We start from the raw sequence: 27,939 nt of genomic DNA, 5'->3' as shown, positions 1-27,939 counted from the left end.
ACAGTTTTGATTAGTATGAAAATTCTTTGTGATTGTTCATTTTGATGGGAAACAAACTTTTATGCCTCTATTGCCTCTCATGCTGTTTGAGGGTCCTTCAAGATGGAGTGACATCTTGCATTTGGTTAGTTTGAAGTTCTTGCATTTGTGGAAACTGATGCTAGAAAAGTTGCATGTTAATCCCCTTGGATTGCCTTGAATGATTATTGAGCTGGCTTTACTTGGTTGTAAAGCTAGGTTGATAATGTTGGCATATTAAATGCACACTAGCTAATAGCTATTTGTCTACATGATCGTATTACTCTGTCTAGGTTTGTACTGGGTAGTTGGTTTCCTTACTTTGTCTAGGTTTGTACTGGGTAGTTGGTTTTCTTGCTGTGGGAGTGGTTCTAACTAATTTAGTTTGTTAGATGAATCTTTAGCTCAAAATGGAAGAGCACCTGGGAGTTACCCAGGGTATGATGGTTCGAATCCATCAAGATTCCAATTGTCTTAGAAAACTGAAGTATGTGTTGTACTTGCTGACCTTCATTGTCATGTGGTAGATGCTGGGATCTGGATAGAAAAATGCTAGAGCAGCAGTCTCCCGGTAGACCCATCGGACATGAATTGACCTAATATTTAATCATATTCTTTCAAAAACACACGGAGTGGACCCTGTTGTGACATCAGTCTCCCGGTAGACGTACACTATGGGTGATCCCAAGATTCAACATTTTTGCATGAAATAGCCACTCTCACACTTGAACCCAATTATGCATGTTGGCATTTTTTAGCTTTCAACATTGCACTGGAGGATAGCCCCCAAGCTAAGCAAAAATAAATCCACTGATGTGGTTAAGTTCTGTTCGGAAGAGAATCAATCTTAAGTAATAATTACCTAGAAAAGAAATTAAAAGCATCCAACACAAAATAGATGGGCAAAAATAGAGCCATGCAGAAGAGAATTAGTTCATATCATTCGTTTCAGATATTTGGTAATAGACAAAAATATACAGACGATGTATATCTTGGCATCTAGGCCTTACCAACAACATGATGCCAGTAGCATTCCAGACTATGTTGACATTGCTTTGCACAGGATTGGAGCTGCCCATCAGGGTGCAACTTGACAACATCATGGCAGAAGGTAATTCAACCATGTCCATGGAAATATTCCCACATTGTCTAGCAAATCCATCACTTGACTTATCTGTTTCTGTTTCATTCCATTGGAGACCAAGATCAGCAAATTCCTTTGCTAATGACTTTCATAGAGTGTAATCAAGCGAAAGACACCTTACTTTTTTGGGGGGGTGTTCCTTTAGGGTTTTGTTATAGTTTTTTCCATGTAGTTTTGAGCCCTAGGAATCTTTTGCCCTCTGATGATGTTGTACAATACAACAATCATAACCCTATCCCAACTAAATGGGGTCAGATTGTGAGGTTGTACAATACTATAATTTATTTCAATTAATAGATTTTGATCAAAGAAAAATCTAAAGCATCATCAGCCAAATGTAAGATGCCAATTGGTTCTAGTTTAAGCATATACGTATTTTAAATATAATATTTTTTCAAGCACTCAATGGATTCCATAGAAGTATTTGTTGAAGCATGTTTGTGACCTTGCTTCCTACATGCAAGTATGAGGTCAAAAGCAAGTCTTTCACTTTCAACTTAAGTTGATGGATTAAGGATGACAGAAACCCAGACCATTGAGAATCCATGGATCCTCACACCTTGACAGGCTAGGCTATCTCCATGTCTCCAACAATCAATGTATTAAATAGTTTGGAACAAACAGATCCAAAACAATTACAACTGATTGAGCCTAAAGAAAAAAGATAATTAGAGGAAACTACTTTTGACTTCTAAAACACAATTCAATAAACCATGGGTTTCACATAAAGTTTCTAGCTTAGTATCACAAGGAGAACCTGTTTATGCGGTTCTGATCTTGAAACTCAGAGCCTATCACATTCCCATACAGTGAGCACATTCCCATACAGCGAGTAGAAATACTATAATCGATTCCACCAGCATCAGTCTAAAGTACTGAACCTAAGATAAATTAACCAGAGAACCGCTGAATCCATGTCTCACCGTCGGCTAATCAGGAGAAGGGAACTTCGAAATGAAGATAAATATAAGCTCCCAGAGACAAAAACACTTCATTCGTTTCGGTCCTTTCAGATGCAAATCGATCATCAGGGACTGTTGAAAAAGTGCGAATAAGCTGTGAATGGAAGTTAAATTTGATAAGTGATGAATTGAAAGCTGAAAACAGAGCTTCCTTCCAATTTGGTTCAGATCACAGCTTCTGTCTCAGAGCTTCAGACATCAATCGATTAACCAGTTTCAGAACTCAACAACAAGAACAGAGACCGTCATAGATAAAAAACTCTCTCTTCAACTTTTCAAGGAAAGAATCTTATAACCAACAAATTGAAGCTGGAAGTAAGAGTTACCTGTAGGGGTAAAAAGAAGTCCATTGTTTGATCCGGCAAGATCATTCGGTTGGGGCGTTGCTCTTCCCTCTTTTGTTGCTCTAGATTATATAAACTGTATCTTTAGTTTTCTACCCAAAAAAAACAAAATTATATAAACTGTATCCTGCAATACATATATGAATTGTTGTACATATTACTTATTCCAAATCAACACTTAAACACAATGAAACATAGATCCAACGGTCTAAAAAACACTCTCAAAAGATTCCTATATGAGGTGACCGACCAGAAAACCTCAACCCATGTTATTATTATTCTTTTATTTTCTTTATGATGAAAAGTCCTTTTTGTTTTACTTAAAAATCAAAGAAAATAGATAATCGAAGGATGGGTGAACCCCATATCCATATTATTTTCCATCACTGCCATTGCAGAGGGTTCTCTGTGGCAAACCAAAAAAATGCCACACCCTTTTTTTTGAGACTTGTCTTTGGTCCATAAAGGTTTTATGAATACTCATTCTTACACTTAAATGAGGAGAATAGGAGCTCTTGAAGCCACCCAATCTTGTCAAACATTTGGAGAATGGCAAAATTTAAAAATTGAAAACATGCATCTTAATCATTTAGATTTGAAAAAATACAGCAATATACACACATAAATTCACCATTTTACAGGAGAGAGTTTGTTTAAATCAAACTATCAAGCAACAATCAATTATTTTTAAACACTTATCAATCAACAATGAAGAAGCCATGAGAATGTAAAAAAAAAAAAAACATAAGAAAAACTGCAATGCTACATGCAGATTGCAGATCTTATTTTTAAAGGTTTCCAAAAGGATAAATACATTGGTAGCGCAATTAAAGGATGGTTGGAATGGATTCGGATTAATACAGGGGAACAAAGAAGAGATTCAAGAAATAGATTTGCGCACTAAAACTCTTGACAACAGCAGAGTCAAGCAAACTTCATTTAATTTCCGAAATCCGCAGATAAACAACTCCTAATACTGGACTAAACTTGACTATAACTCAAAAACTGAAATAAATTTAGATTCCACTGCACTTTCTATTAACTAATTTACAAAAGAAAAAAATTAAAAGAAAAAAAATTTACATATATTAATCATAATTAATCCAATGTGCATCAAATTATATCTACCAGGGATGATAAATAAGATACGAGGATACGATAGAGAGGAGAGGAAGAAGGAAGAACAGAAAAGAGACAAAACAGGGAGAGTCTTTTTTCAGAAAAGATTTTTCAAATAGGGAGAGGTTTTCTGATTCAAAAGAAACCAGAAAAAAAAGTAGTTTTCAGATAGAGAGAGGTTTTCGGCTTTCCTTACCTTTTTTTTTTCGCTGCGCAGGTATCAAAGTTGCAGAGTCCACCGTTGGTTTTGCTCTCACGGATGTAGGTGGGAGTCGAGGGCGCCGTTGCTTCTCACTCGAAGGAGTTGAGGGTTTTGGAAGGCCGTTGGCGATGAGGGAAACAGGGTCTTAAATTGTTGAGATCTGTGATCCTTCTTTTTCCTTGTAAATCTATGCAAATTATAATACGTGTATCCAATCCAGACTAGGATTCGAATTATCCTATCCCACCTATTATAGGTTTCCTCTTAACAGTTTCATCTTCCGACTATAATTCGAATCCTTTAGAAAAAAATAAGATTGTGTTTGGTAAAAAAAAAAAAATCAGATAAATAATGCCCACTAAAGTTGGGCAACTGCCCTATTCTCACAAAACGAATGTTTATTCTTGCTTGTCAATTATGTAATAACAGGAGAGGGTATTGAAGCGGAAATGCAGGGAATTCTGATCAGGATTAAAAAAACAATTAAGCATGGATGAGAGGTGCACAAAATTTGGAGTGATATGGAGGAGCTAGAACCTTTAATGAACCCTAACAATTTTTTAAAGTGGCCTTGGTCACTATTCCTTATAGAACTGAGGTGGACACTTCTTATTTAAACCAATTTTTTGTGTAAAAAGTAACGATAATACGGTTAGTATAGTCAAGCACATGGTAAGAAAAACAAGAATTAAGGATAGACACTACTTTTATAAACTCTTAATAGGTATGTAATCGATCTTTCCTTATCTTTTCTTCTAATTGAAAAAATAAGTATGTAAACTGAATCCATAATTGAAGAACACTAGTTTCATGTATCCCTTCTCATATGCTCCTCTCACAGTTGGTCTTGTCTACCCTCTGTTCCAGTCAATTTTATGTTTTTTTATCATGCACTTAATGGGTTAGTCCCTACTATATATAGAGAGTGAAAATGGCCAAATAGGAACCAACCCTCCAAAAGGAAATCAAAGCTCTTTTGCCATTAAAATAATAAAATATTGGGTTCACACTATACCATTAAGATCGGTGAAAAGAGATCCGATAAATAACCTATTGCATGATCACTTATCACTATTGGAATAGATGATTCACTCCACCAGTAGTCAATACTATCAAACAAGTTCTAGGAAACTATATTTGGGATTACGCTAGCCCACCAAAGAGGAAATCCAACAATCTTCCGTTAGCATAAATCGCAAGTTTTAGATTTTAAAAGCATTTTAAAATGACTCTCCGATTTAAACAAAGTTAATGTGGCTACAAACAAAAAGGTTGATTGGAATGCCTTTGGTCTAAATGAGAGTACAAATGCCCATTCATGTTGCACTTTTACCCTCTATATTGTTTCATCCCATTTTAACCAATTTAGGAGTTCCAAGGATTTAAAACTTTGTTGGATTTCCTGCCCCTTCCTGTGCACAAAATATGAGCTTAGTAAATTTGGATCGAGTTTCTTTTCACCTGTGGTGAAGGAGGTATTATTGCCATTAGTCTTGTGCTTGTCAAAATGGCATTCAAGGGCTACTTTTAGTTTTGTACAATGTAGGAGTTAATGACCATGACATAGGATTCTAATCACATGGTCAAATTGATAGTTGGGTAGCTCTATTTGCCTTATGATGTGTTTGGTAGCCGAGAGAAGGAAAGAAAATAAATGAAATAGTAAGAAAAAAAATAAAAAATAAAAATTTATTTTCTTGTGTTTTCTTATTTTTTAAGCAAGACTTTTTTTTTTTGGGTAAAGGTTTTTCTTTTTTCTACATCATAAGAAACATTCACCATTCCCAAAATGAATTTTGAAATTCAAAAAAAGAATCTTCTCTTGGGTCAAGACATAACAAATACAATAAATTTTTTTAAACCAAGAAAATAGTATAATTTTTGTACTTTTTCTTTTCTTCTCTTGCCTATCAAACACAGCCTTAGGGCTAGGTTGTTTGATGGAAAATTTTGGGACCAAAAAAAAAAAAAAGGAAAAAAAGAGGGGAGTTTTTCATAAAATACCAAATTCAGTATACCTTTGGATGCCCAGAATGGGAGAAAGGAAAGACAACCATCCATAAATAAAGGGGCTATCAGTTTATGTAGCAACCGATTTTTCCACCCCAACCCTCGACAAAGTCCTTCCTCCCATTGTGTGACAAAGATAAAGATGATTGGATCCTTCGATGATGGACTTCATGACTGCCCTTATGACCACTACTTCATTGCAGGAATCGATAAATATCCCAAGTAGGTGAATCGCAAGGATTCAATGAAAAAACTTTGAAGAAGTTCTCTGTGAAGGCTTTCATCAGATTCAAATTGGTAATGGCCAAGGTTTGGAAATTACTCACATTGTCTCTTCGGTCTTTTCATCATCTGCTTGCAATTTTCAAATGACAAACATCCTCTGTGTACCTCACATAAAGAGGAATCTCCTATCTATTCAAAGATTTGCTAAAGAGAACAATGTTTATTTTGAATTTACTTCTCACACATTTTTCATAAAGGATCAGGAGACCATGAAGATTTTGTATCAAGGCCGGAGTGACAATGGCTTATATCAAATGCACTTTATAGAGGCTCCGTCATCCCCATCAATCGCTATGGTTGGCGTTCATGCACCTGCGGTCAATTGGCATCATCGCCTTGGCCATCCATCTTACAAAATTGTTCGTTCTGTCCTCAGCCAGTTTAATATACCATTCTCCGGCAATAAGAAGACTCTTTGCGATGTCTGGGGTAAAGCACCTGTTACTCGAAGAGTCATCGCCTTCCATTTACGCCATCCACTTCTAAAAGCTTTTCACCATTAGAAATAATTCACTGTGATGTCTGGGGTAAAGCACCTGTTACTTCTGTTGATAAATTTTCTTACTATGTGTTGTTTGTGGATGACTACAGTAGATATAGTTGGTTGTACCCAATGACTGCTAAATCCGAGGTGTTGTGTATCTTTACTTCCTTCAAATCATATGTTGAGAATTTCTTTAGCAGTAAAATCAAAATAGTTCAAAGTGATGGTGGTGGAGAATTTCATAAATTGACCCCATTTCTTCAAATCCATGGAATCTCTCATCGGTTTTCATGTCCTCATACTCAAGCTCAGAATGGCTTGGTCGAAAGGAAGCATCGACATGTGATTGAAACAGGACTGGCTTTGCTATTTCATGCTCATCTACCAACCCAGTTTTGGAGTTATGCATTTCTTACTGCCGTATAGCTCATCAACAGGATGCCTTCTTCCTTGATTGGAAATCTTAGTCCTCTTCAATGCCTATTTCATGCAGCTCCAGATTACAGAGCTCTTCGCATATTTGGATGTCTGTGCTATCCATGGTTGCGGCCCTATTCTCGACATAAGTTGGAACCCAGATCTCGGCCTTGCATATTTCTGGGATATTCTCTTCAACACAAAGGGTATCGGTGCTTCAACTCTTCCATGAACAAACTCTACATTTCACGTCATGTTATTTTTGAAGAATCCATTTTCCCTTACTCCTCCATATCAACCTACACTAAGCCTCAAACTATAGATGTGGATACTTGGTACTGCCTCCCACCGCCTATCATCTACCCATGTGTACCTATTTCTTCTATTCAGCCCACTTCTATTAATCCCATACCAATTGGACATCCAAATGTCTCTGACCCATCATCCACATATGGCCTATTACCTCATTCATCAACCTCTTCTTCTCCTTTGGATCTAGGCCGATCTCCAACCTCATCACATCCTCCTTGTACAGTTCCTAGCCCATTACCATTACATAGCCCATCAGACTCAAAAAACAATATGTTTCCACTTTGGGTTAGTAACCCAGAAACGGTTCCAGATCCAAATCCGTCATCTTCTTTACCCGTGTTGGATCATGTAACACAACCAATGTCCAAACATCACATGGTCACACGCTCTCGCATAGGTTCCCTTCAGCAATCATCAAAGCTGAATCTAATTGCGACGAAGCATCCTCTTACTGATTCATTTGAGCCAACTTGTGCTTCCCAAGCCTTGAAGATACCAGAATGGCGTGCGGCTATGCACGAAGAACTGAATGCACTAATACATAATGGTACATGGACCCTCGTTCCACCTTCTTCTTCGCAAACTCCTATTGAATGTAAATGGATTTTTCGCATTAAACGTCATTCTGATGGTACAATTGAGCGCCATAAAGCTCGGCTCGTTACCAAAGGCTTTCATCAAAGGCCAGGACTTGATTATCAGGAAACTTTCAGTCCCGTTGTCAAGGCGACAACCATTCGGGTCATTCTGTCCCTTGCTATCACACATGGTTGGTCGCTCAAACAATTTGACATTCGCAATGCGTTTTTGCATGGGGACTTAACAGAGATTGTTCACATGGTTCAACCTCCTGGATTTATCAATCCCTCACGATCAGATTATGTTTGTCTACTACAGAAATCACTATACGGGCTAAAGCAAGCTCCTCGGGCTTGGTATACTAAGTTGAGTACCTTCCTCATCTCCCAAGGATTTCAGTCTTCCAAAACCGATATATCGTTGTTCATCTTTCGATCTAAGGATGTCACCATATATTTTTTGGTCTATGTTGATGATCTCGTCGTCACTGGTAACTCTCCCTTGGCTATATCCGACCTCGTTCAAACTCTGTCCCGCACATTTGCCTTAAAGGAACTAGGGGATCTCAATTATTTTCTTGGTGTAGAGGTGTCCAGGTCCTCCCATGGCCTCTTTCTATGTCAGCATAAATATATTCTCAACTTACTCCAATCGACCGATATGACATGCGCCAAACCAGTTCATACTCCAATTGCCATGACACCTCTTGAAACAAAATCTAGCAAGTCTCTTCCTAATGGGACTGAATACCGTCGCGTGGTTGGAGCACTTCAATATCTCACATTAACCCAGCCGGATATCAGTTTTTCTGTCAATAGAGTGGCCCAATTCATGCATTCACCAACTGATCTTCATTGGATGGCTGTCAAACGAATTTTGTGATACCTCAAACACACGGTTGCTGAGGGTCTATTTTTTCGATCATCTCCTATAGTCCTACAGGCGTACTCCGATGTTGACTGGGCCGCTGTCCAGTAGATCGTAAATCTACCATAGGCTATGGAATATTTCTCGGGTCCAATTTGGTCTCTTGGTGCTCCCACAAACAGCGAACTGTGGCATTTGTCTCTACGGAAATCATTTGGATACGCTCTCTATTACATGAGTTAGGTGTATTCTTCCTCACCCACCAACGGTTTGGTGTGACAACATCGGAGCAACATATCTTACGGCAAATCCGATTTTTCATTCACGAACTAAGCACATTGAAATTGATTTTCACTTTGTCCGGGATATGGTCGCTACCAAGCAATTGGTTGTTCGATATATTTCAACTATCGACCAAGTTGCTGATATTCTAACCAAAGGGTTATCAAGATCTCGTTTCCAATATCTCAAGGGCAAGCTCACTGTGGGTTCACCACCACCTCGCTTGAGGGGGGATGTTAGGGGCAAGCCACCGTAGCATACTGCTTAACACTGTGATACATTGTATCAAGACCTATGTAACAAATTCATAACCAACTAACTGTTATCACATGGTTAGGATAGAGAGTTGAGAGTCCAGTAAGCAATTGTGTATGGGAATGAATATGTAATCATCATTTTATAACATATATGAAAAACCATTCCTTTCAGGTAGTTCTTGCTGCCTAGGTAGCAGCCAAATTTTATCCCTGTCACTAACGCAGAAATGTATGCCCAGTCTATTGTTTTACCCTTTTCTTTTAGTCAAGAAGAAAAAATTCCATTAATGAAGGGCATCCAAGGAGAACCTCCGGACAGCCACAAACTCCTTATTTACAAGAAAAGTTAGTGGTCTCATCCACCAAACACGCAGAGTCATAGTATCTAGAACAACCAGAAGCTAAGAAATCAGCATGGATACTTTATGCCCTATTGATAAAGTGAAAATAAAAAGACGAAAAGTTGGAGCTTAAGCTCAAAACTTTTGAGAGATATGTTTGGTATGCATTCCTATTCTCAATTCATAGAATGCATTCTTGACTAAAAATGAGAACACTTTTAGATTAATATTCACTTCAGTTCATTCTTGATTTTTAGAATGCTCACTACTCTTTTCAGCATTTCATCGAACAACTTGGAAATTCAAAGCAAAGTAAAACTAATGCAAGACAAGATGAACAGGGAAGTATTCTGATCTCTCTTGCCTATTTCACTCTTTCTATCGTTTTGCCAAGTGCAATCCTCTTCTTCGCTTCCCTTGCCTTGCATTTCTTACAAAAGAACTTGGAGACACAAAGACAAAGAAGACAACCATTAAAATCTGGAGCTCGGCCTCGTTCTTGGCTCTCCTCTCATTGGTCTTGGACTACTGCAGCGCATCTAGGTCCACCTTCAATACGAGAACCCCTTTGTTGGTTTCTTCCTATTCATCACTTCTTGGACTTGCCTTTCCCAAACCGCGATTGAATGGCCATGGTGGACTCTTTTTAGTTCTGCTTATATATCAATGATCAGCAAACATGTTAATTGCTTCTCCTCCTTCCTTTCTTCCACTCCTAATATCTCTATTTTTGTTGAGGACATTCTGTTTTCAAAAGAGGGGTGAAAATGAGATGACCCATTCTATTGTTAAATGGGCACTCTCTTTTCTCATAGAGATTTTTGGGCGCCCTCCTTTCTAAAGGAATTTTGAAATTTTGTCTTATTGCACTTTTGCCTTGGCATATTGAATAAATTGATGTTTACAAACAAAAGAAAAGAAAAAAAAAGAGGGGGGGGGGGTTGGTGATTTGCAACGATTCAACGAAAAACTGTGAAGAAGCCTCGTGTGAACATGCCCCTTGTTTTTCAGAAAAAATATGCTTTTCTTAGAGCCCGTTTGATAACGTTTTTGCCGTTTTTGTTTCAAGAAATGACAAGGAAACAGAAATGGAAAACAAGGTGTTTGATAAGATTTGAACAATCTGTTCCGTTTCAAACCCTAACAAAATCAGGCAACCTCTTTCCAGTGTTTCTGCTTCAAGTTCCCTTGGCTGAGCTCAAGGTAGCGCTCACCCCAGGCGTGTGAACATGCCCCTTGTTTTTCAGAAAAAAAATATGTTTTTCTTACTATTTTACCCTTGAAAAGATACGGGTAACCGATCTGGATTGATCCAGGATTGGAGATTGATTTCAACCAATACTACTACAATACGGCTAATACGATACCAATACTTGAAACCATGTGTGTGCAAGGCTTTCATAATTAAACAAATATTCTTTGGGTAAAAAAAAAAAATTCGCTGGATTCTTACCTCCATGATTAAACAAAAATTTGTTTTCCTGTTTTTTCAATCGCCCCACACCTTATTAGATGATGCTACTGGACAAACACACGGGGTAAAAATTCTACCGTAGACAATTAGAAGACACAAGAGAGCATTGGAACGTTATCCTTAGCAGGCATATCAGGTATAGAATATCCCATCCCAATAGCATATATTTGGAGCTCCATATGAAATTATGGATAATTCATTTGCTATGGATAATCTAATAATCTCTTAGGTAACCCTTTCAATCAATACCAGCAATTGATATGATACTGACTCATCAATCCATTCAAAGATTTATGAAAAAATAAAAAAAACAATTTTACTTCTTCAAACAATATTTATAAGTAAAAAATAAATTATCCACTATAGAACGACAAATCCAAAGAGGTGCACAAATACAAGTTTTTTCCTCTATAGAGAAGAACAATTCCAAAGAGGTGCAAAAATACAAGTTATGGAGAAGGACAAATCCAAAGTGGTGCACAAATACGACTTAGCATGTCCGGAACCTTATAATGATAATCCACTTTCCCAGTCTCCATCCGAAACACTCCCATGTCCTTACCAGCTCCTCCTTCTAGACGACTATCTTTCATAAGACCATATGAATTATCATCAGTGAAATAGATACAATTGGGTTCGCATCCTGAATGGTTAGAGGGAAAGATGGCAAAGGAAGCATTAACACCCACAAAAATCGCACGGTTGTCCAAGTTCTTCACCAATGTCCAATTCATGTTATCAAAATTAAACTTGTAAACCTCAAACTCATCTGTTTCATAAATGTAAGACTCGTCCTCGTCCTCGTCTCCCTCATAATAGCCCACATAGCCCATATAAACACTTCGTGCAAGCATAAAAAGTTCTCCTACTGATTCCACAAGATAAAACTGCCCAGCAGCGTTACGACCCTCTGGTAATCCAGCAATCTCAATCGTCTTTGGATCAGGACAAGATATGTCAACCATTACCAATTTTCCTTTTCTACTAAAAGCATAGAATTGACCATTCAAATAGACAATGTCATGAAAACCAGCTTTGGGTGTGCATACATGAGTCCAAACTTCATCTCCCATTCTCAAGAAAGCTAATTTCCCCCATTCAGAAAATATCCCCATAACCACGCATTTTTTGTCATCTTCACAAGGGACAGATGGTCTCGAGGAGAATATCACTTTATCAATAAAAGTTCGACGGAAAAATTCTGGGTCTATTCCAGGCTCGTATTGATTGGGAAGTCCTAGTGGAGGTGGAAACCGAATTGTAACCCGAGATCGAGAAAAGGGATTTAATAAGTGCATCTCCAAATCAAGCCCTAAAGTTATCAACCAACCATATGAGGACCAACACTTCCTACCCTGGGTTTCTGGCAAGTTTATGTGGTAAACCTTTTTGGTGGAGAGACTGTAGAAGCCACGTTCATCACTATCTTCCTTCTCTGCAAGCATCAACCAGGGATCAACAATAGAGAAGTGCCACTTCTCAACTGAAACTGATCGCCATGGCCGGCAAACTCCACCAAAATGAGCAATATCTTCGATTTTCGAAAACTGATCCACAATCAGTCTTAGAATGTCACTACAAAGTTCGGCCCAGTTTCCCATATCCTTCCTTGTCTCGTGCAAATAAGGTAGTGACAAATAGACAGTCGAAAAAGAAACTATAAGAAAACAATAAAAGAGCAAAGTTAATAACAAAATATAAAAGAAATCTCGCAAAAAGGTGGGGGGAGAAAAGCAAACATAAACTTGTCATACAAATATCTTTCCAAAAGTTTTGACTTTTTACGATTTTTATTTGTGATAAGACAAGAAATGTAAGCAAGCACAAAGAGCACATGCATATAGTCAGTACCACAAGGCCAAATTTATTCCTAATTTATTCCTAAATTTCAACCCATAAATGGATAAAAGTGTTAATGCATCATCAATCTCAAGAGATAATCAATCTAGAATCAATCCTTGGAGTAAAATACCCTACAAACAATTATGTCATTCTTTATTATTATTATTACTATTATTGTCATTCTATATTATTATTATTATTATTATTATTTTTCTTTTCTTTTCTTTATGATGAAAAGTCTTTTTGTTTTACTTAAAAATCAGAGAAGATAGATAATCGAAGGATGGGTGAACCCCATATTCATATTATCGTCCATCATTGCCATTGCAGAGGGTTCTCTTTGGCAGATCACCAGAAGTAGGGGTGTCAATTCCAAGTCTCAACTACCTATATAGTACAATGAAACCATCCATTCCAATCTCAGAATCAATTATAGGACAGAGTTTGTTTGAATCAAGATATCATGCAACAATCAATATTCAAGCTACAATCAATTATTTTTGAACACTTCTCAATCAACAACGAAGAAGCCATGAGAATGTAAAAAACACAAGAAAAACTCGATGCAGCACAAAGATTGCAGATCTTCAAAAATTCTAGGACTCTTTTTCAAAGGAGTCCAAAAGGATCCTACATAGTTTAATCATCAAGTGAAGTGCAAGCTGCTACCACTGTTACAGCAGAAGGTAAGTACGTTTTTTTAGAATCTAAATCAAATATGGAATTATATCCCTTTAAGGCTGCAACAGTTTCATCCAATATCACTGAACCTCTGTATGTTGATGGTCATATTCAGTCCACTAACACAATAATAATGGTTATCAAAAAAAAAAAGAAAAGCCCAAGATTGCAAATTTTAGGAAAAGAGGATAGAAAAAACACCAAATCAATCCAACTGCTTAAATTTTAAATGAAGTTTGAAACTACAACAGCCTTTTTCAATCGCATACTTCCACAAAGCCCAAACGTCAGCGAATCACCCTTGTCTACCCCACGATTAAAAGGGAGTAGTGAAAAATTAATGAAGACTATTGAATATAATTACCTAGTTTTGTTCTGAACTGATCTATTTAGGTATTGGCAATCACAACAGATGATGAAGATAACTTTAGGTGAAGAATTAGAATCGATACAACCAGAAAAAAAAAGGGAATGATTAGCTACGTGCCCCTGGAACACAGGGAACAGGGAGAGGAGGAAGAAACAAGCACAAACAACTCCTAATCATATCATATCCTAAAACTGGAATCTAAACTTCATGCTCTAAAAACGAAATAAAGTTTGACTCGAACTCTACTTAAAAAATAAATTGAACTCCCTCCCACTCCCAAGTTAAGAACTCAGATAAGATTGGAATTATAGCCTCACACTCGTTTCAGAGTTGAATGAATGGAAACCTTGTTGAAGACTCCACTTAAACTGATGAAAGAAACCGCAAAAAGGAAGTAATTTTCAGATGTAAATAGAAAATCAGAGAAAGAAATACTTTTCAGATCTAAATCGGAGAGATATGAAAGAGAAACAATGACTTTTCAGATCTAAATCGGAGAGATATGAAAGAAAAACAGAGGAGAAAAAAAGAAAAAGGATTTTTTCAAATGGAGAGAGAGGTTTAAAAAACCTTTTTTCCGCTGCCCCACTGTCTAGGTTGCAGTCTACGTTGGTCCGTGCCGCTCACGATCCACTGTGCTCCGCTGCTACTTCTCACAGAAGTAATAGTGAGAGTTTGAGGGAGAGAGTATGAGGCTCCGCCGCTAGTTCTGATGGGAGTTGAGGGTTCTCACAGATGTAATAGAGAGCCGAGGGTTTGAGGGAGAGAGTATGGGGCGCCGCCGCTAGTTCTGATGGGTGTTGAGGAGGGTTTGAGGAAGAGAGTATGAAATTTTGGAAGCTGCTGTTTGTGAAGAGGGAGCGTAGGAGTATTATATATAGGGTTGGATATATAAGATACTACCGTATCTATGATAAATTATAATATAATCATAAATACTACTCCTAAGTCCAATCCACATAAGATCCAACGACAACCCGAATTCAGTTCCAAGTTCCAACTGCTGTTTTACCCCTTTGGACAACGGAAGGAAAAAAAACAAAAAACAAAAAACAAAAAACAAAAAACAAAAACAAACAAAAAAACAAAAATAAAAAAACGAAATTACATGATTACCTATTTTCGGTTCTTTTTGTAAAATTAACCAACTTAAGTTTTAGCTAACAAAAATGCATAAAATTAAGTTTGTATTTAAAAATTGGGAAAAGACCTTGCGAGCTAGCAGGACACCGTGGCATCAGGTGTGCTAGTTATTTGTGTGTGTGTGTGTGTGTGCAGGTAGGAGGGGTATCTGACTTTAGGCCGATTAAATCCCCCTGGGCTCGTACATGACCCCCGCGTCACGTATGAATCGGGAGCTTCTGGGCCCTAGTGAACCTCAGGTAGGTGGCCCCCAAGGAATTATGCAGTTTACGATCTCTTACAAGTTTTATTCCTAGGATGTAACTGGTTTCACCAAGGTCCTTCATTGAGAATGTCTTGAATAGTCACACCTTAACAGATGAAAGCAATCCCACATCATTCCCAATGAGCAAGATATCATTTACATAGAGGACAAGAAAACAGACGCAATTCCCACTGAACTTCTTGTAAATGCATAGCTCATCAATGTTTTGTTCAAACCCAAACTTTTTGATGGTTTGATCAAAACATATGTTCCAGCTTCTAGAAACTTGTTTAAGACCATAGATAGATCTCAAAAGCTTACACACTTTGTTTTCTTCTTCTAGGGAAGCAAACCCTTCCAGTTGATTGATGAGCACATTTATGTGTGAAATCTAGGGTAATAAAACATGCATTTTATATATTTAGAATGGAGCTACCTTGGGTTTTATTCTCTTTTTGTAGGTTTTATATTTTAAAGACTTTAAGCATTATCGGGCGTCATATCTCTCCAACAACAACTACCTAGTGTAGTTGTTGAGCTATGGTGTGCAAAATTCTCTTGCTCATTAGGAGGTCTCAAGTTCGAATCTCATGGTTGTCTTTTTTTTTTTGAGAATTTTGTTGAAGATTTTCCGTTTCACTCACTTAAAACACTAAGGGCATGAGAAGAGACAAATAAATTAAAAAAAAAAAATGCAAAAGAAAGAAAATAAGCAAAAAAAATTATAAGAAATTTCTCCAAGTTTGTTTCTCTCTTCTCTCCCCTCCACTTTAGCACTTTTTGTCTCAAAATATCTCACTACCAATTGTGGGTTTTTCCCTTTTAGAAAAGAGAAATTTATTACCCTACCTCCCCATTCCATATAAATACAACTCATGTAAGAGGAGGGGGAACAATTCATTCTTCTTCTAGGTTTTTTTTTAGTTGTTTTGTTTATTTCTCTAGCTCTAGTTCTAGGTTTATGCTTTAAACACTTTTGTAAGTTATTTTTATTCAATTAATGCAATAACTTTTTTTTATTCAATCTTTTATTTTTATTGTTTAAGCAATTCAAGTTGTAATTTTCAAGTTCTAGTTCTAGGCTTAGTTGTAGGTGACAAGAACAAGCTATGAAACATGTCTTTCAAGTTCAATTAATTTTTTCTTCAGATATGTTTTCTCTAGTACTAGAAATTTCAGATTTAGTTTATTCCAAATCTGGTTTTTAGTACTGGTAGTATCTCAAATCGATCAAGTTTTCAGTTCAAGGGTTGAAGTTAAAGTAAGTAGGCTCCTTCAATAGTCTTCTCTCCCCCCTCTCATTCCCTCTTCCGACTACCATTTTTTTCCTAATTTAGGATTTTAATTTCAGTCGTTACATTATTGCTATCCCTTTCCCCCAAAGTTCATGGCTAGATTATGTATTGGCGTTGCCCCTCTTAGCCATAGAACCATCAATTTATTGCTTTTATTTTAATTGTCTCCCTTTCCCTAAAGCCAAGTAGAGTAACCCTTATAAGAGTGACTCTCTGGTCAGGTATGGAAGCTCATATTATGATGCATCCCTCGGGCTAAGTAAAGAAACCTACTTGTGAGTCTCTCTCTAGCTTTATCCCATTTCTTTTATTTTATTTTTATTTCAGCATTTTTTTTCTTTATTATTTTTTTTAATTGCATGGGTTGTTAATTTTCAGTTATTTATTTACTTAATTTTAATTGCGTGGCTTGCGTCTTTAAATTCTTAGATGACAAATGGTTAGGACGTTATTTTAGATACATATGTTTAGGACGGTAATTAGAATTAGATCACAACCATTAATCAGTTCACTTTCGCATTATTAAAAGAAGAAAAAAAATAAAGTGGTTGCTCTCTCTGTGTTCGACCCATAGTTAAATTGATCCGTACGCTTGCGGTTACATTTTAAAATCTCAAACACTGATGCTTGTATATGACCTCATCTAAATGTCCATAAAGGAAAGCGGTCTGTACATCCATCTGCCATATTTCATAGTCATAGTGTGCAGCAATCGATAATAGAATCTTAATGGATTTAATCATCGCCACTGGTGAGAAGGTTTCATCATAATCCACCCCTTCCTTTTGGGTGTAACCTTTAGCCACCAGTCTTGCTTTGAAACGCTCCAGATTCCCATCCACACCTCTCTTCCTCTTGAAGATCCATTTACATCCTATAGGCTTAAAACCTTGAGGTAGATCTTCTAGAGTCCAGACATGGTTGGAATGCATGGAGTCAATCTCAGAGCGCATGGCTTCCTAACATTGAACATAATCAATATCCTTCAAAGCCTCTTGTGGGAAAATGGGTCTGACTTAGAAGTGTCAGAAACCATATGGAACTCTTCCACCTTTTGATCATCTTCATTGAGAAGTGTTAAACGAGTTGGAGGCTTGATAGACCTCCCACTCCATCGAGGCTCTTGGGGTTGATTCACTTCAGCGGCCATGTCAGTGGGTACGTCAAAAGAAGGTATAACAGGTGTAGAAGGTTCTTGGTCATTAGACATTTCTTTTATGACCACTGGATCCGATCTGCAAGTGACCAGATCCTCTTCAAGGAATGTTGCATGTTTACTAACTAAGACTTTCTGATCAAAGAGGTCATAGAAGTAATAGCCAATAGTTGTTTTAGGGTATCCTAGGAAGTAGCATCTATTTGTTCTGGATTCCAACTTGTCTGTTTGTTGCTTCCTTACATGTGCAATGCAATTCTAAACCCTAATATGTTGTAGACTAGGCTTTCGCCCATACCATAACTCAAAGGGTGTTTTAGGGACAGATTTAATTGGAACCCTATTCAAAATATAGATGGTGGTCTCCAAGGCAAAACCCCAAAAAGACGTAGGTCTCTGAATAACTGAGCATAGACTGAACCATATCTAATAGGGTACGGTTTCGTCTCTCTGCTACACCGTTCTGTTGAGGTGTCCATCGGGCTACCAATTGAGAAAGAATCCCAGTTTGCTTTAAATAGTCCCTGAACTCATCCGATAAATACTCTCCTCCTCGATCTGATCGAAGGGTCTTGATGCACTTACCCAATTGCTTTTCTACCTCAGCTCAGAACTCTTTGAACTTTTCAAATGTTTCATTGAAGGTTACAAAATATTCATAACCATACCTCGCTTGAACATTTATGGCACCACATACATCAGAGTGTATTAATTCCAACAAGTCTTCAACCCTCTTACCCTTAGATGAAAAGGGTTTCTTGGTCATTTTTCCTTATAGACAGGATTCACAAGTTCGGTAAGATTCTACCTTTAGACTTTCCAAAGGGCCATCCTTGACTAATCTGTAAATTCTATCTACTCCAATATGACCTAACCTAAGGTGCCAAAGATAAGTGGAATTATCTGGAGCTGATTTCCTTTTTAAAGTTACATTTGAAAATTCATTTGCATTTAAAACAGGTTTCAAGAAATACAAACCATTCTGTAAACAACCAGTTGTAATAAATGAACCATTCAAATGAATAGATAGTTTCAATCCAAATTGAAATGAATATTCATCAACGATTAATTTAAAAATAGAAACAACATTCCTTCTAAAGGAAGGATCATAAAAACAATATTTTAAAATTAAAACTATTTTTTTCAAAATGCAAACTAAATTCTCCTACGGCCTCTGCTGTGGCCTCAGCTCCAGTTCTCATTTTGAGACGAACCTCATCCTTGTTGAGTCTTTTTGTCATCATGAACCCCTGCAACATATTGTAAATATGGGTGGTCGAACCAGAGTCAACCAACCACGTATTAGATGGTTCTTCTAACAAATTAGCCTCATAAAGAACATAGGTTTCATATATACCTTCATCTGGCGTCCTTTTTATAGTAAAAACAAGATCCCTTCTCAGGTTTCTTGCCCTTCTCCACTCCCTTATTAGCCACCTTAAGGATCTTACCCTTATTGGTCTTCTTCTTCTTCTTACATTTCGGTTTAGAGGAAGAAGACTTTTGTTCAGTAGACAAGACCTCAAGCTTTTGCAACTTGCCTCCTCTACTTCTTGCAACATATTGCCTAGCTCTGGAAGCTCTACGAAAATTTTATTCATATTATACTTATAAATAAAAGATCCGTAGATTTCCTGAGGCAGTGAGTAGAGTATGACATCAGTTTTATAGTTCAGCTCAAAAGATGTCCCCAGGGCTTCTAGTTCTTGGAATAAATTCCGTAATCTGATCACATGGTCTATAACTGAAATCCCTGAAGTCATCTTAGTACTATGGAGGAGAGTGACAAGCTGATGATGTGCATGTCTATTTTTTTTTCCATACAACTTCTTCAACTCCTCCAACATATCTTTTGCAAAACTCAGATCCCTTATAGAATCCTTATAGTCTTGTCTTTTGAATTCAACATAAGGAGCTTGGCCTTAGAATTATTTTGTCAAAACAACTCATAGGCAGCTTTCTCCCCGCCTTCCATAGTATCAGGGAATGAAGGTTCTTCATCTTCTATGACAGAAATTAGACCTTCTGCAGTTAGGAGCAATTTAATGTTCCTCCTCTAGTCAGCATAGTTTGGTCCAGTCAGGATATGGTCTTTAATGAGGGTAGCATAGTTAATTTGGCTTGACATATTGAATATCTACATGATATACAAAGAATAATTAACATGATTAATATCGTTGTAAAGAAGGGGCAAGTCTAAATACAACGATTACACACACCTTAAGCTTCACTTTAGCTATAAAGTGTGATTGGAACATCTCAACCCTTATGCAGATGACTTAGCCTATCGGAGTTCATCATATACATGTTAGTTGAGTGGACTATTCTGTCCGTCTCGAAGACTTCCAGTACTTTTTGGCCACTTGAGTTTCATATCCATTCCTATCGGCTACCATACACTCAAGTCAAGTGCATACCCTTTGTTTCGGAGTGAATCATAGCATCATGGGCTAGTGTCTATTATTGCAGTACACCTTCCACTGACCATGTTCCTTACCTATCACATATGAGATAAATGGAGACGGTCTCAAAGAACTACTCAACCATTATCTTATCGGCATCTGCAAAAGTAGATCAATGTGACCTCTACATTTACCAACTAAGGGAGGCCATAGAAATCCCACCAGTTAGGATTTTTCATATCACACTTGCTTTTAAGTTTAGGGAAATGGGAACAGTCGTCTCTTCTAATATCATCATATATCACATGTAACTTGGAATCATAAAACAAAGCCTTAGTGGTTATGGGATAGCATCTGGAATCAAATTAACTTTGTCATCACATGTAAGTCACTTTGATTCCAAGATGGGTGGGAGTAACATAGCCTCTTTAATTCCTCCCACTCAGCTTAATTATGTGATAATGCAAGGCAAATAATTATAACCATGATAATTTTTATATTGAAATAAAACAAAAAGGAAACTTGCTTTTCTATCTCTCGTCGCTCCCTCTACGCAATCTCCTCCTCCAATCTTTTCACGATCAAATAAAACTAAAATGCCTAATTCTATTACATTCCTTTAAAATAAAATAAAGAAACCTTGGGAAACCAACCCACCATTTTGGCTGCCCAAGGGGAGTACATATTTTTATAAAAAAGAAAAGGGGAGGAGAGAGAGAGGGAGGGAGAAATAAAATACAATCCACCACATAAATGCATGTCATGCTATCCTTATATCTATCATCATGGTCCGTTTTAAATCCCATAACCACTAATAAAATTATAATTTTACACATATTATGTATTTGATCCATTCAATTTCATTCCAATAATGTGAAAATATAACAATTATAAAAACCACACAAAGAATTACTAACACTTAGTAAATACTGATGTCATCATATGACATATCAACATATCATGTACAAAAATATCATTAAAATATTAAAACTAATTTTAATAATTTGAAGACCTCACAAGGGTTTTCACAAAAACCCATGTTCAAATATGGTCATTAGCACAAATGGGCTACTAGTTTCAAAATCAGTACCCAACACTTAATCTAATATGGACAGAAAAGTTAAAAAAAAAATAAAATAAAATAACATGCCAAGCCCATCTGAAATTTTAAAAGAAAAATAATCTTTTATAAATAATTGGGCTTTAAGTCAAAACCCCCCCCCTTTTTTTTTAATATCCGATACTGTTCACTGTTACGAACGGTGAACACTGTTCTGTGAACAGTGCACACTTTTCTAACAGTGTTTACTGTTACGTGAATATTGTACACAGTTCAGTGAATAGTGAACATGAAAAAGCTTTTTTTTTTATTGATACTGTTTACTATTCGTAGCAGTATTCACTGCTCCGTGAACAATGAACATATATGATAATTTTTTTTAACTGAAAATAAAATTAATGGATCAAATACATAATCTTTAATGAAATTAATGGAATGTCTCCCCACTAGTAGGGAGGCTCTGATACCATTGAAGGTGCAGAAACGATATGGATCGTCCCACTGGTAGGGTTAGACATTCATACATTCATTAATATAGGAGTGTAGATCATTACCTGAAACTCCACAAGTGCAGAGCCTCCACGCGATCTTAGCCCTTTCACAGTGAGTCCTTCCCACATGTACAGCTTTGTGTTCCCTTTGAGTCCAAGCTCATCCACAATCGTTAGGATTTTGACAAAACCCTAATTACCACTCAATTACTAGTATAGAGATTAAGTCCGTTTTTTGAGAGGGAGAGTAGCACGACTATATATAAGAGGAGAGAATTAGAATCCTACATCGCTTTGGTTTTTAGAGTCCTGGTCTATCTTCAACCAAAATCCCTACTAGTTTAGAGTTGTAGATAAACCCAACTTTGTCATAGAGATTTCCTACTTGGAGTCAAACACTCATAAAACCAATCTTATCATTATTAATAAGATATTAAATAATAAGCAATATCATAATTCATTTTTCCTAACAGTTTCTATGCAGGGATCAAATATCAAAATCCTAGATTTTCATTTGTTCTGCAATGCAAGGAGTCATAGCCAATGATAAATCTCTGTTCTTCCCTAGAAGCAACCGTCCTATAAATGGAAGTAAACTCTATGATTTCAAGAGAAGGGGATTCAATTTACCCACCTTTGCAGTTTCCAAAATGGTAATTTTCAGACATCTAACCATGATCTCAATTCTCAAGTAGCAAACAGAGTAAAGATATAGCGAGAGAGAGTTTTTCCATCGAATAGTAGAGATGTCAATGTCGAACAACGAAAACCCTCATATGTTTTTCTCAAGGTGTTCCTCTCAGTCGTGAAGTTCCTGCGCTTCTGCTGGACAGGCCTGAAGCTAGGGTTGATGTCCAGACTGTGCTCGGCTACGGTCCTGGAGATTCCTGGCATATCAGAAGCTTTCCACGCGAAAATATTAGAGTTCTCACCGAGGAAGTTCAAGCTTTCTGAGCTGAATTGTTCTGGACGGCTCAACCTCTGTGATTGGGATGGTAAGCAGTTGCTCCACTGGCTCGGCTCGGGCCAGGAGGCTTTCATCTCGGCAATCAACAACTTCTACCATACATGCTAGGCCCGAGCACGGTTTTTTGACAGATTTTATGAAGTTGGCACAGCATTCCCGGGATTCCTTCTGGCTGGACTTGCATTCTCCGACTCCATTGCTGGTTGGGAATTTGACCTTCATGTGCCTAGTGGACACAATCGCCCCAAGACCATTGAGACCAGGTCGGCCAATGATTACATTGTAGAGTGAGGCGATCTTGGCGACCATGAAGAGACCATGGTTGTGGCTGTCTGAGCTCCTTGTCCGATGGTTACAGGTAGGTCAACAACTCTCTCTAGCTCAGCTGGCATGCCTGAGAAACCGTACAAGGGTCCTGGGGCTGGTTTTAAGGCCCTGGTGCCAAGCCCCAGTTTTATGAAGGCTTTGTATGACATGCGGTCCACGGAGGCTCCCGTGTCCACTAGGACCCTGTGGAAAGGGTGGTTGGCCACCACTAATTGAATCACGACAGCGTCGTTGTGAGGTCAGTTCAACTATTCCAGATCTCTGTCAGAGAAAGTAATGGGTGGATCCGTTTTGAGGGCTTTGACAGGTTGTTCCGTGACACATACGAACCACACGTGTGCTTTGGCTTTTCTGACTGATTCTGTAGTAGGTCCGCCCATAATTGTTAGGATGGTCGGACCCATGAGCTGGTTGTCGTATGTGACAGTTCGGTCAGTGGTTGGATCCTTGGACGGCTCGTCCTTACCTCGGCTGGGCTGGGCATCATCTCTCCTCGGCTCGGGCCAGTTCCCACCATATTTCTGCTTCAAATACTGGTTGAGGTATCCGGCCTTGATGAGCTCATCAATTTCCCTTTTCAGAGACTTACAGTCTTCAGTGTCATGTCCATGGTCTCGGTGGTATCGGTAATACCGGTTGGGGTTCCTCTCTTCTGGTTTACCTGCCATTGGCCTGGGCCAGTGAAAGTACTTTTGATTTTGGATCTCTAAGAATAGGTTTGTTCGAGAACGATCAAGTTCATATCGCTTAGGTTCAGCTGTGTCCAGAGGCCGATCTGTTATGTTTTTCTTCGGCTCACGAGAGTCGTCCTTATGTCTCAGAGCCCTTTTCTTCTCCTTCTCTGCTTGATCACCCCTGTCTGCTATTCCTCGGGCGGCCAGAACTTCCTCCATGTTGGCGTATTGATTGCACCATCTCAACAGTTTGGGTATTGTTTCCGGTAAGTCGAGGGCCAAGGACTGAACCAGATCGGGGTGTATTATCCTATTGCACAACGTGCTATATGCCACTCCTTTTGGCAGGTTTTTTACCTCCAGTGTCGCCTTGGTGAATCGGGCAAGGAACTCTCTTATAGTCTCCCTCGCTCCCTGCCTCATGTTCATCACATTTTGCGTAGTTTGCTTCTGCTTCATACTTCCTTGGAAACGTGTGAGGAACGCTCTTGTCAATTCTTCATAGATGCGGATGGACCGTGGCCGTAAGTTCGACATCCAGACTAGCGCAGTTCCTTTTAATGAGGCTGCGAAAGCTCGGTAGAGAATGGTGTCTGACCTACCATGAACTGCCATGGCCGAGCTGTAGTACAACAGATGATCGTAGGGATCTGTGGTGCCATCATATCCATTGAAGACAGGTATCACAAAATTTGAGGGCAGCTCGGCGTCAATCAGTTCGTCAGACAGTGCATTATGGGCTGGGGTTACAGTCATGTTGGGCGGGTGCCCCTGCCTCTGCATTCCCTCTATTCGCTTAGTGAGTTGCTGGATGCGGCTCTCAAGGTCATCTCTTCTCTCCTCGGCTCGGCTATCAGGGGATCGGTGTGCCCCTTCTCCTCTTCTGGGGCTTCTTCCTCGGCCTTAGTGACCATGTCGTAGTGCACCTCTGGTCGGCCCGATGGGCGAGCTCTGACTAGGTTGGGGTCAATCTCGTCGAGCTTGCCTCTGGTAGTTTTCACGCTCTTCTCTGTGTAGACGAGCGCCTCTACTGAGTCTTTGAGGCGACAGTTGGCATCTTCCTGCCCGGGGTGGGGATCTATGAGTATCATATGTCTCTGGGCTTCGATGATGTTCAGAACGACGGGCTCTCCCGATCTGGGTAGGGACGGGACCTCACCTACGCCCCTCAGTAAGAGATCGCGGTGGTACCGAATGAACAGTGCATGAAGTTCTGGCCAACCCCCTTCTTGCTGTTGATTGGGGGGTGACGCTGTTGTCAGGAGATTCGTCATTGGGATTTCTGCTTGGAACATGCCTAGGCGGCTGAGCTGAACTAGTGCGTGGCACTGGAAGTGCGGAGCCGAACTGACGTATGAAATCCCTCACCTGTGCGTTTGTAGCTAATACCTACAACTGCAAGCTCTGCATCTGTTCTTCCATGTTCAGGTGAGTTACCCGGGACGATGGGACATGGTGGGATAGCTGAGGGTTCTACTCGCGCTGATCCCCCTCTCCCTGGGTAACCTGTGCATCGGGCCTGGTTTGCTGGGGTCCTTCTGGAGGGGTCTCTGTTGGGACGTTTTCCTACTCTGCCACTGGTGGTGAATGGGAACGTCCAAGTAGTACTTCGCGAGTGGATCTTGCTCACGTTGTTGTTGAAGAAACGACCTTCTCACTCCTTAATTGCATTGGTCTAAGGTGACTTTTTGTAACAATTTACCACGGATGGTACCAATCTGATGCGGCAAAAATTGACCGGACGATCTTCCCTGCTGTTCCTGGTGCTTTGGCCAACTTGCACAGAAGAGTTGACAGGGGGGAGCCGGGCTGACCCGATAGGGGACTCTTAGATGCCTAAGTCAGATCTTTCCACAACAGATGCTCAAGAAAGCTTTTCCAGTAAGAGAAGTGAGTCCTCGATCCCACATGATGGAGGCTTACCTTGGTATTTATAGGTTGCTGATGGAGGGTAAGTGGGAGACGATTGTGAAGAGTCCTGTTTAGGCGTGGAGTCCTCAAGGGGAGTGGCTCTGTGATTTTGGGAATATTCCTGAAATATTCTCTTCTTAACTCGGAAAGGCCAATCGTGTGACGTTTATGATGACGTGTAGTGGATAGAGTCCTGTCCTCCAGAATAGGGATTACGTTTCTTAAATGTATGAGTGGACGAAAACATGTTTCTGGAAACCTTATTGTTGACGTCGGGCTGAGGTGGCAGCACGGATTGATGGAGGCCGAGGTGGAGCACGACCTGATGGAGGCCGAGGTAGCAGCGCGGAATGATGGAGGTCGAGGAGGCAGCACAGTCGGATGGAGGCAGAGGTGATAGCACGGCCAGATGGAGGCCGAGGAAGTAGCACGGCCTGATGGAAGGCCGCTGAGGAGCACGGCCTGATGGAGGCCGAGGAGGCAGCACGGCCTGATGGAGGCCATGGGTGGTAGTACGGCCTGATGGACGCCGAGGTAGCAGCGCGGAATGATGGACGCTGAGGTAGCAGCGCGGCCTGATGAGGCCGAGGTGGAGCACGGCCTGATGGAGGCCGAGGAGGCAGCATGGCCTGATGGAGGCCGAGGTGATAGCCCGGCCTGATGGAGGCTGAGGTGCAGCACGGCCTGATTGAGGCCGGGGTGGCAGTACGGCCAGATAGAGGTCGAGGTAGCAGCTCAGTCCTGTTCAGGTTTGCGTACATCAGCCGTGCTGAGGAAAGTGACATATTTTGCCTCATCAGTATGATTATTGGATCTTTAGCTCAAATTAGGAAAGCATTTGAGAGAAGCTGATATTCGTTACCAGGACTTGGAAAGTTGGTCTAGTGTGGCAATTGTTTGATCATGATGCAACAAATTCATTCTCTCTATATCATCAATCCTCTATATAGGATTGTATAAAGGAAAAATGTCCAAACACAAGGAAAAAATCATTTAAACAATCACATAACATGAGAATTTAATGTGATTCGACACTAAACTTAGATTTTTCACTAAACTAGAAGGGGTAGAAAAAAAAAAGAAACACCTTATTTCACTTTTTTTTTTTTTTTTTGGGTAAAGCACCTTATTTCAATCAGAACATCACATGTGATCGCTTTCGTTTGTATCAAGATCATCTTATAGAGATGCTCTCTCGATGCAATGGACGTTGGAATAATTTGGTTAAAGAGAGAATTCATTTGGATAAAAAAAAAAGTTTGAGTCATTTGAGGGGTTAAAATGGATTTGAATTTTAAAAAACTTTCATAATTGTTGAATTTTGAAAATATACATCTGTCATGTGAGAGACTTGGACAAAAATTGAAGGACCAAGAATTAGAGAAAAGTCAGATCAAAGTCGGATCCAATAGCGGAGGCAAGAGCAATAGGAGCAAGAGGAGGGTTGACCCACATATGCTCATTTAATAGGCACGGAAGAGTTCGGAATAGATCAAATAAGAAAATGAAACTATTTATACATCACCATACCCAGTGACGATTGAAGATACACAATACATAGGTAGGTCCATTTCAGAGATGATTCCACACAAAGTGGTAAAATTTCAACCCCAAATGAGTAAAGAAAATGGCTCAAAATTACAAATATGTCATTTTATAGTTTTACATTCATTTTACCTTTTATTTTGGGTTGAAATTTTAACCTTTGAGATGGATGTAAGGTCCTCACATGTGGCCACCCACATACCAACATGGGCCACCTATTTTACCTATGGCCCTTTCCATATATTATAAGGTATATCTACGGATGTGGGATGTTTTATTTGTTTCACCAGTGAAGATAGAAAAACATGTGACCTTTTGGGAGTCGGCACTCAATTACACGTATGTGAATTTGTTTGATAGATTTTAATCCATACGGTTCACATGCATTAGTCAGTTACTATTCCTTTTTCCCTAATTAATGACCCCCTAAATAAGGTAAAAATGTTTCGCTCTTGATTGGTAAAGTTGAAACATATTAAGACCACGTGGTACCATATGCATTTAAGTAGGTATTAATGTATGGCCGCGAGGGACCCATTTGGGTTCCTTGTATAAGTTACCAAAACCAGTAAAAAATAAATAAAAAACCGGCAAAAATCTTAGAAAACCGCTAAGGATTCGAACAACAAAGCAAATCCCTTCTTCTTCTACAAAATCTTACTAAATCAAATCATTTATTTATAAATGTTATTTATCATTTTATCTATGGGAAAATGTTTTCTGTGGGTGCAGTG

The 27,939-nt window shown here is 39.0% G+C and overlaps 1 protein-coding gene and 1 long non-coding RNA gene across 2 annotated transcripts; both read right to left on the bottom strand.

Annotated features, from left to right (window-relative positions):
• Positions 1–851: 851 nt before the first annotated feature.
• Positions 852–3,990, bottom strand: LOC122066631. Its single transcript, XR_006136418.1, has 3 exons — positions 3,784–3,990; positions 2,451–2,560; positions 852–1,198 (listed from the first exon to the last, which is right to left on the bottom strand). It is a non-coding gene; the product is annotated as an uncharacterized LOC122066631 (long non-coding RNA).
• Positions 3,991–11,431: 7,441 nt separating this feature from the next.
• Positions 11,432–14,859, bottom strand: LOC122066630 (putative F-box protein At5g55150). Its single transcript, XM_042630459.1, has 2 exons — positions 14,561–14,859; positions 11,432–12,754 (listed from the first exon to the last, which is right to left on the bottom strand). Exon 2 carries the CDS (start codon positions 12,696–12,698, stop codon positions 11,547–11,549), a length of 1,152 nt encoding a protein of 383 aa, XP_042486393.1. The 5' UTR covers positions 12,699–12,754; positions 14,561–14,859; the 3' UTR covers positions 11,432–11,546.
• Positions 14,860–27,939: the final 13,080 nt, after the last annotated feature.

The sequence above is a fragment of the Macadamia integrifolia genome, unplaced genomic scaffold (genome assembly GCF_013358625.1).
Source record: "Macadamia integrifolia cultivar HAES 741 unplaced genomic scaffold, SCU_Mint_v3 scaffold2506, whole genome shotgun sequence".
Classification (NCBI taxonomy): Eukaryota; Viridiplantae; Streptophyta; class Magnoliopsida; order Proteales; family Proteaceae; genus Macadamia; species Macadamia integrifolia.
Note: the sequence above shows the minus strand (reverse complement) of the source record. Positions and strands in the feature narration are given on the sequence as shown.

Bases quoted from the DNA above. Each gene is read 5' to 3' on its own strand.
- LOC122066630 (XM_042630459.1), bottom strand. From the start codon at position 12,698: ATGGGAAACTGGGCCGAACTTTGTAGTGACATTCTAAGACTGATTGTG.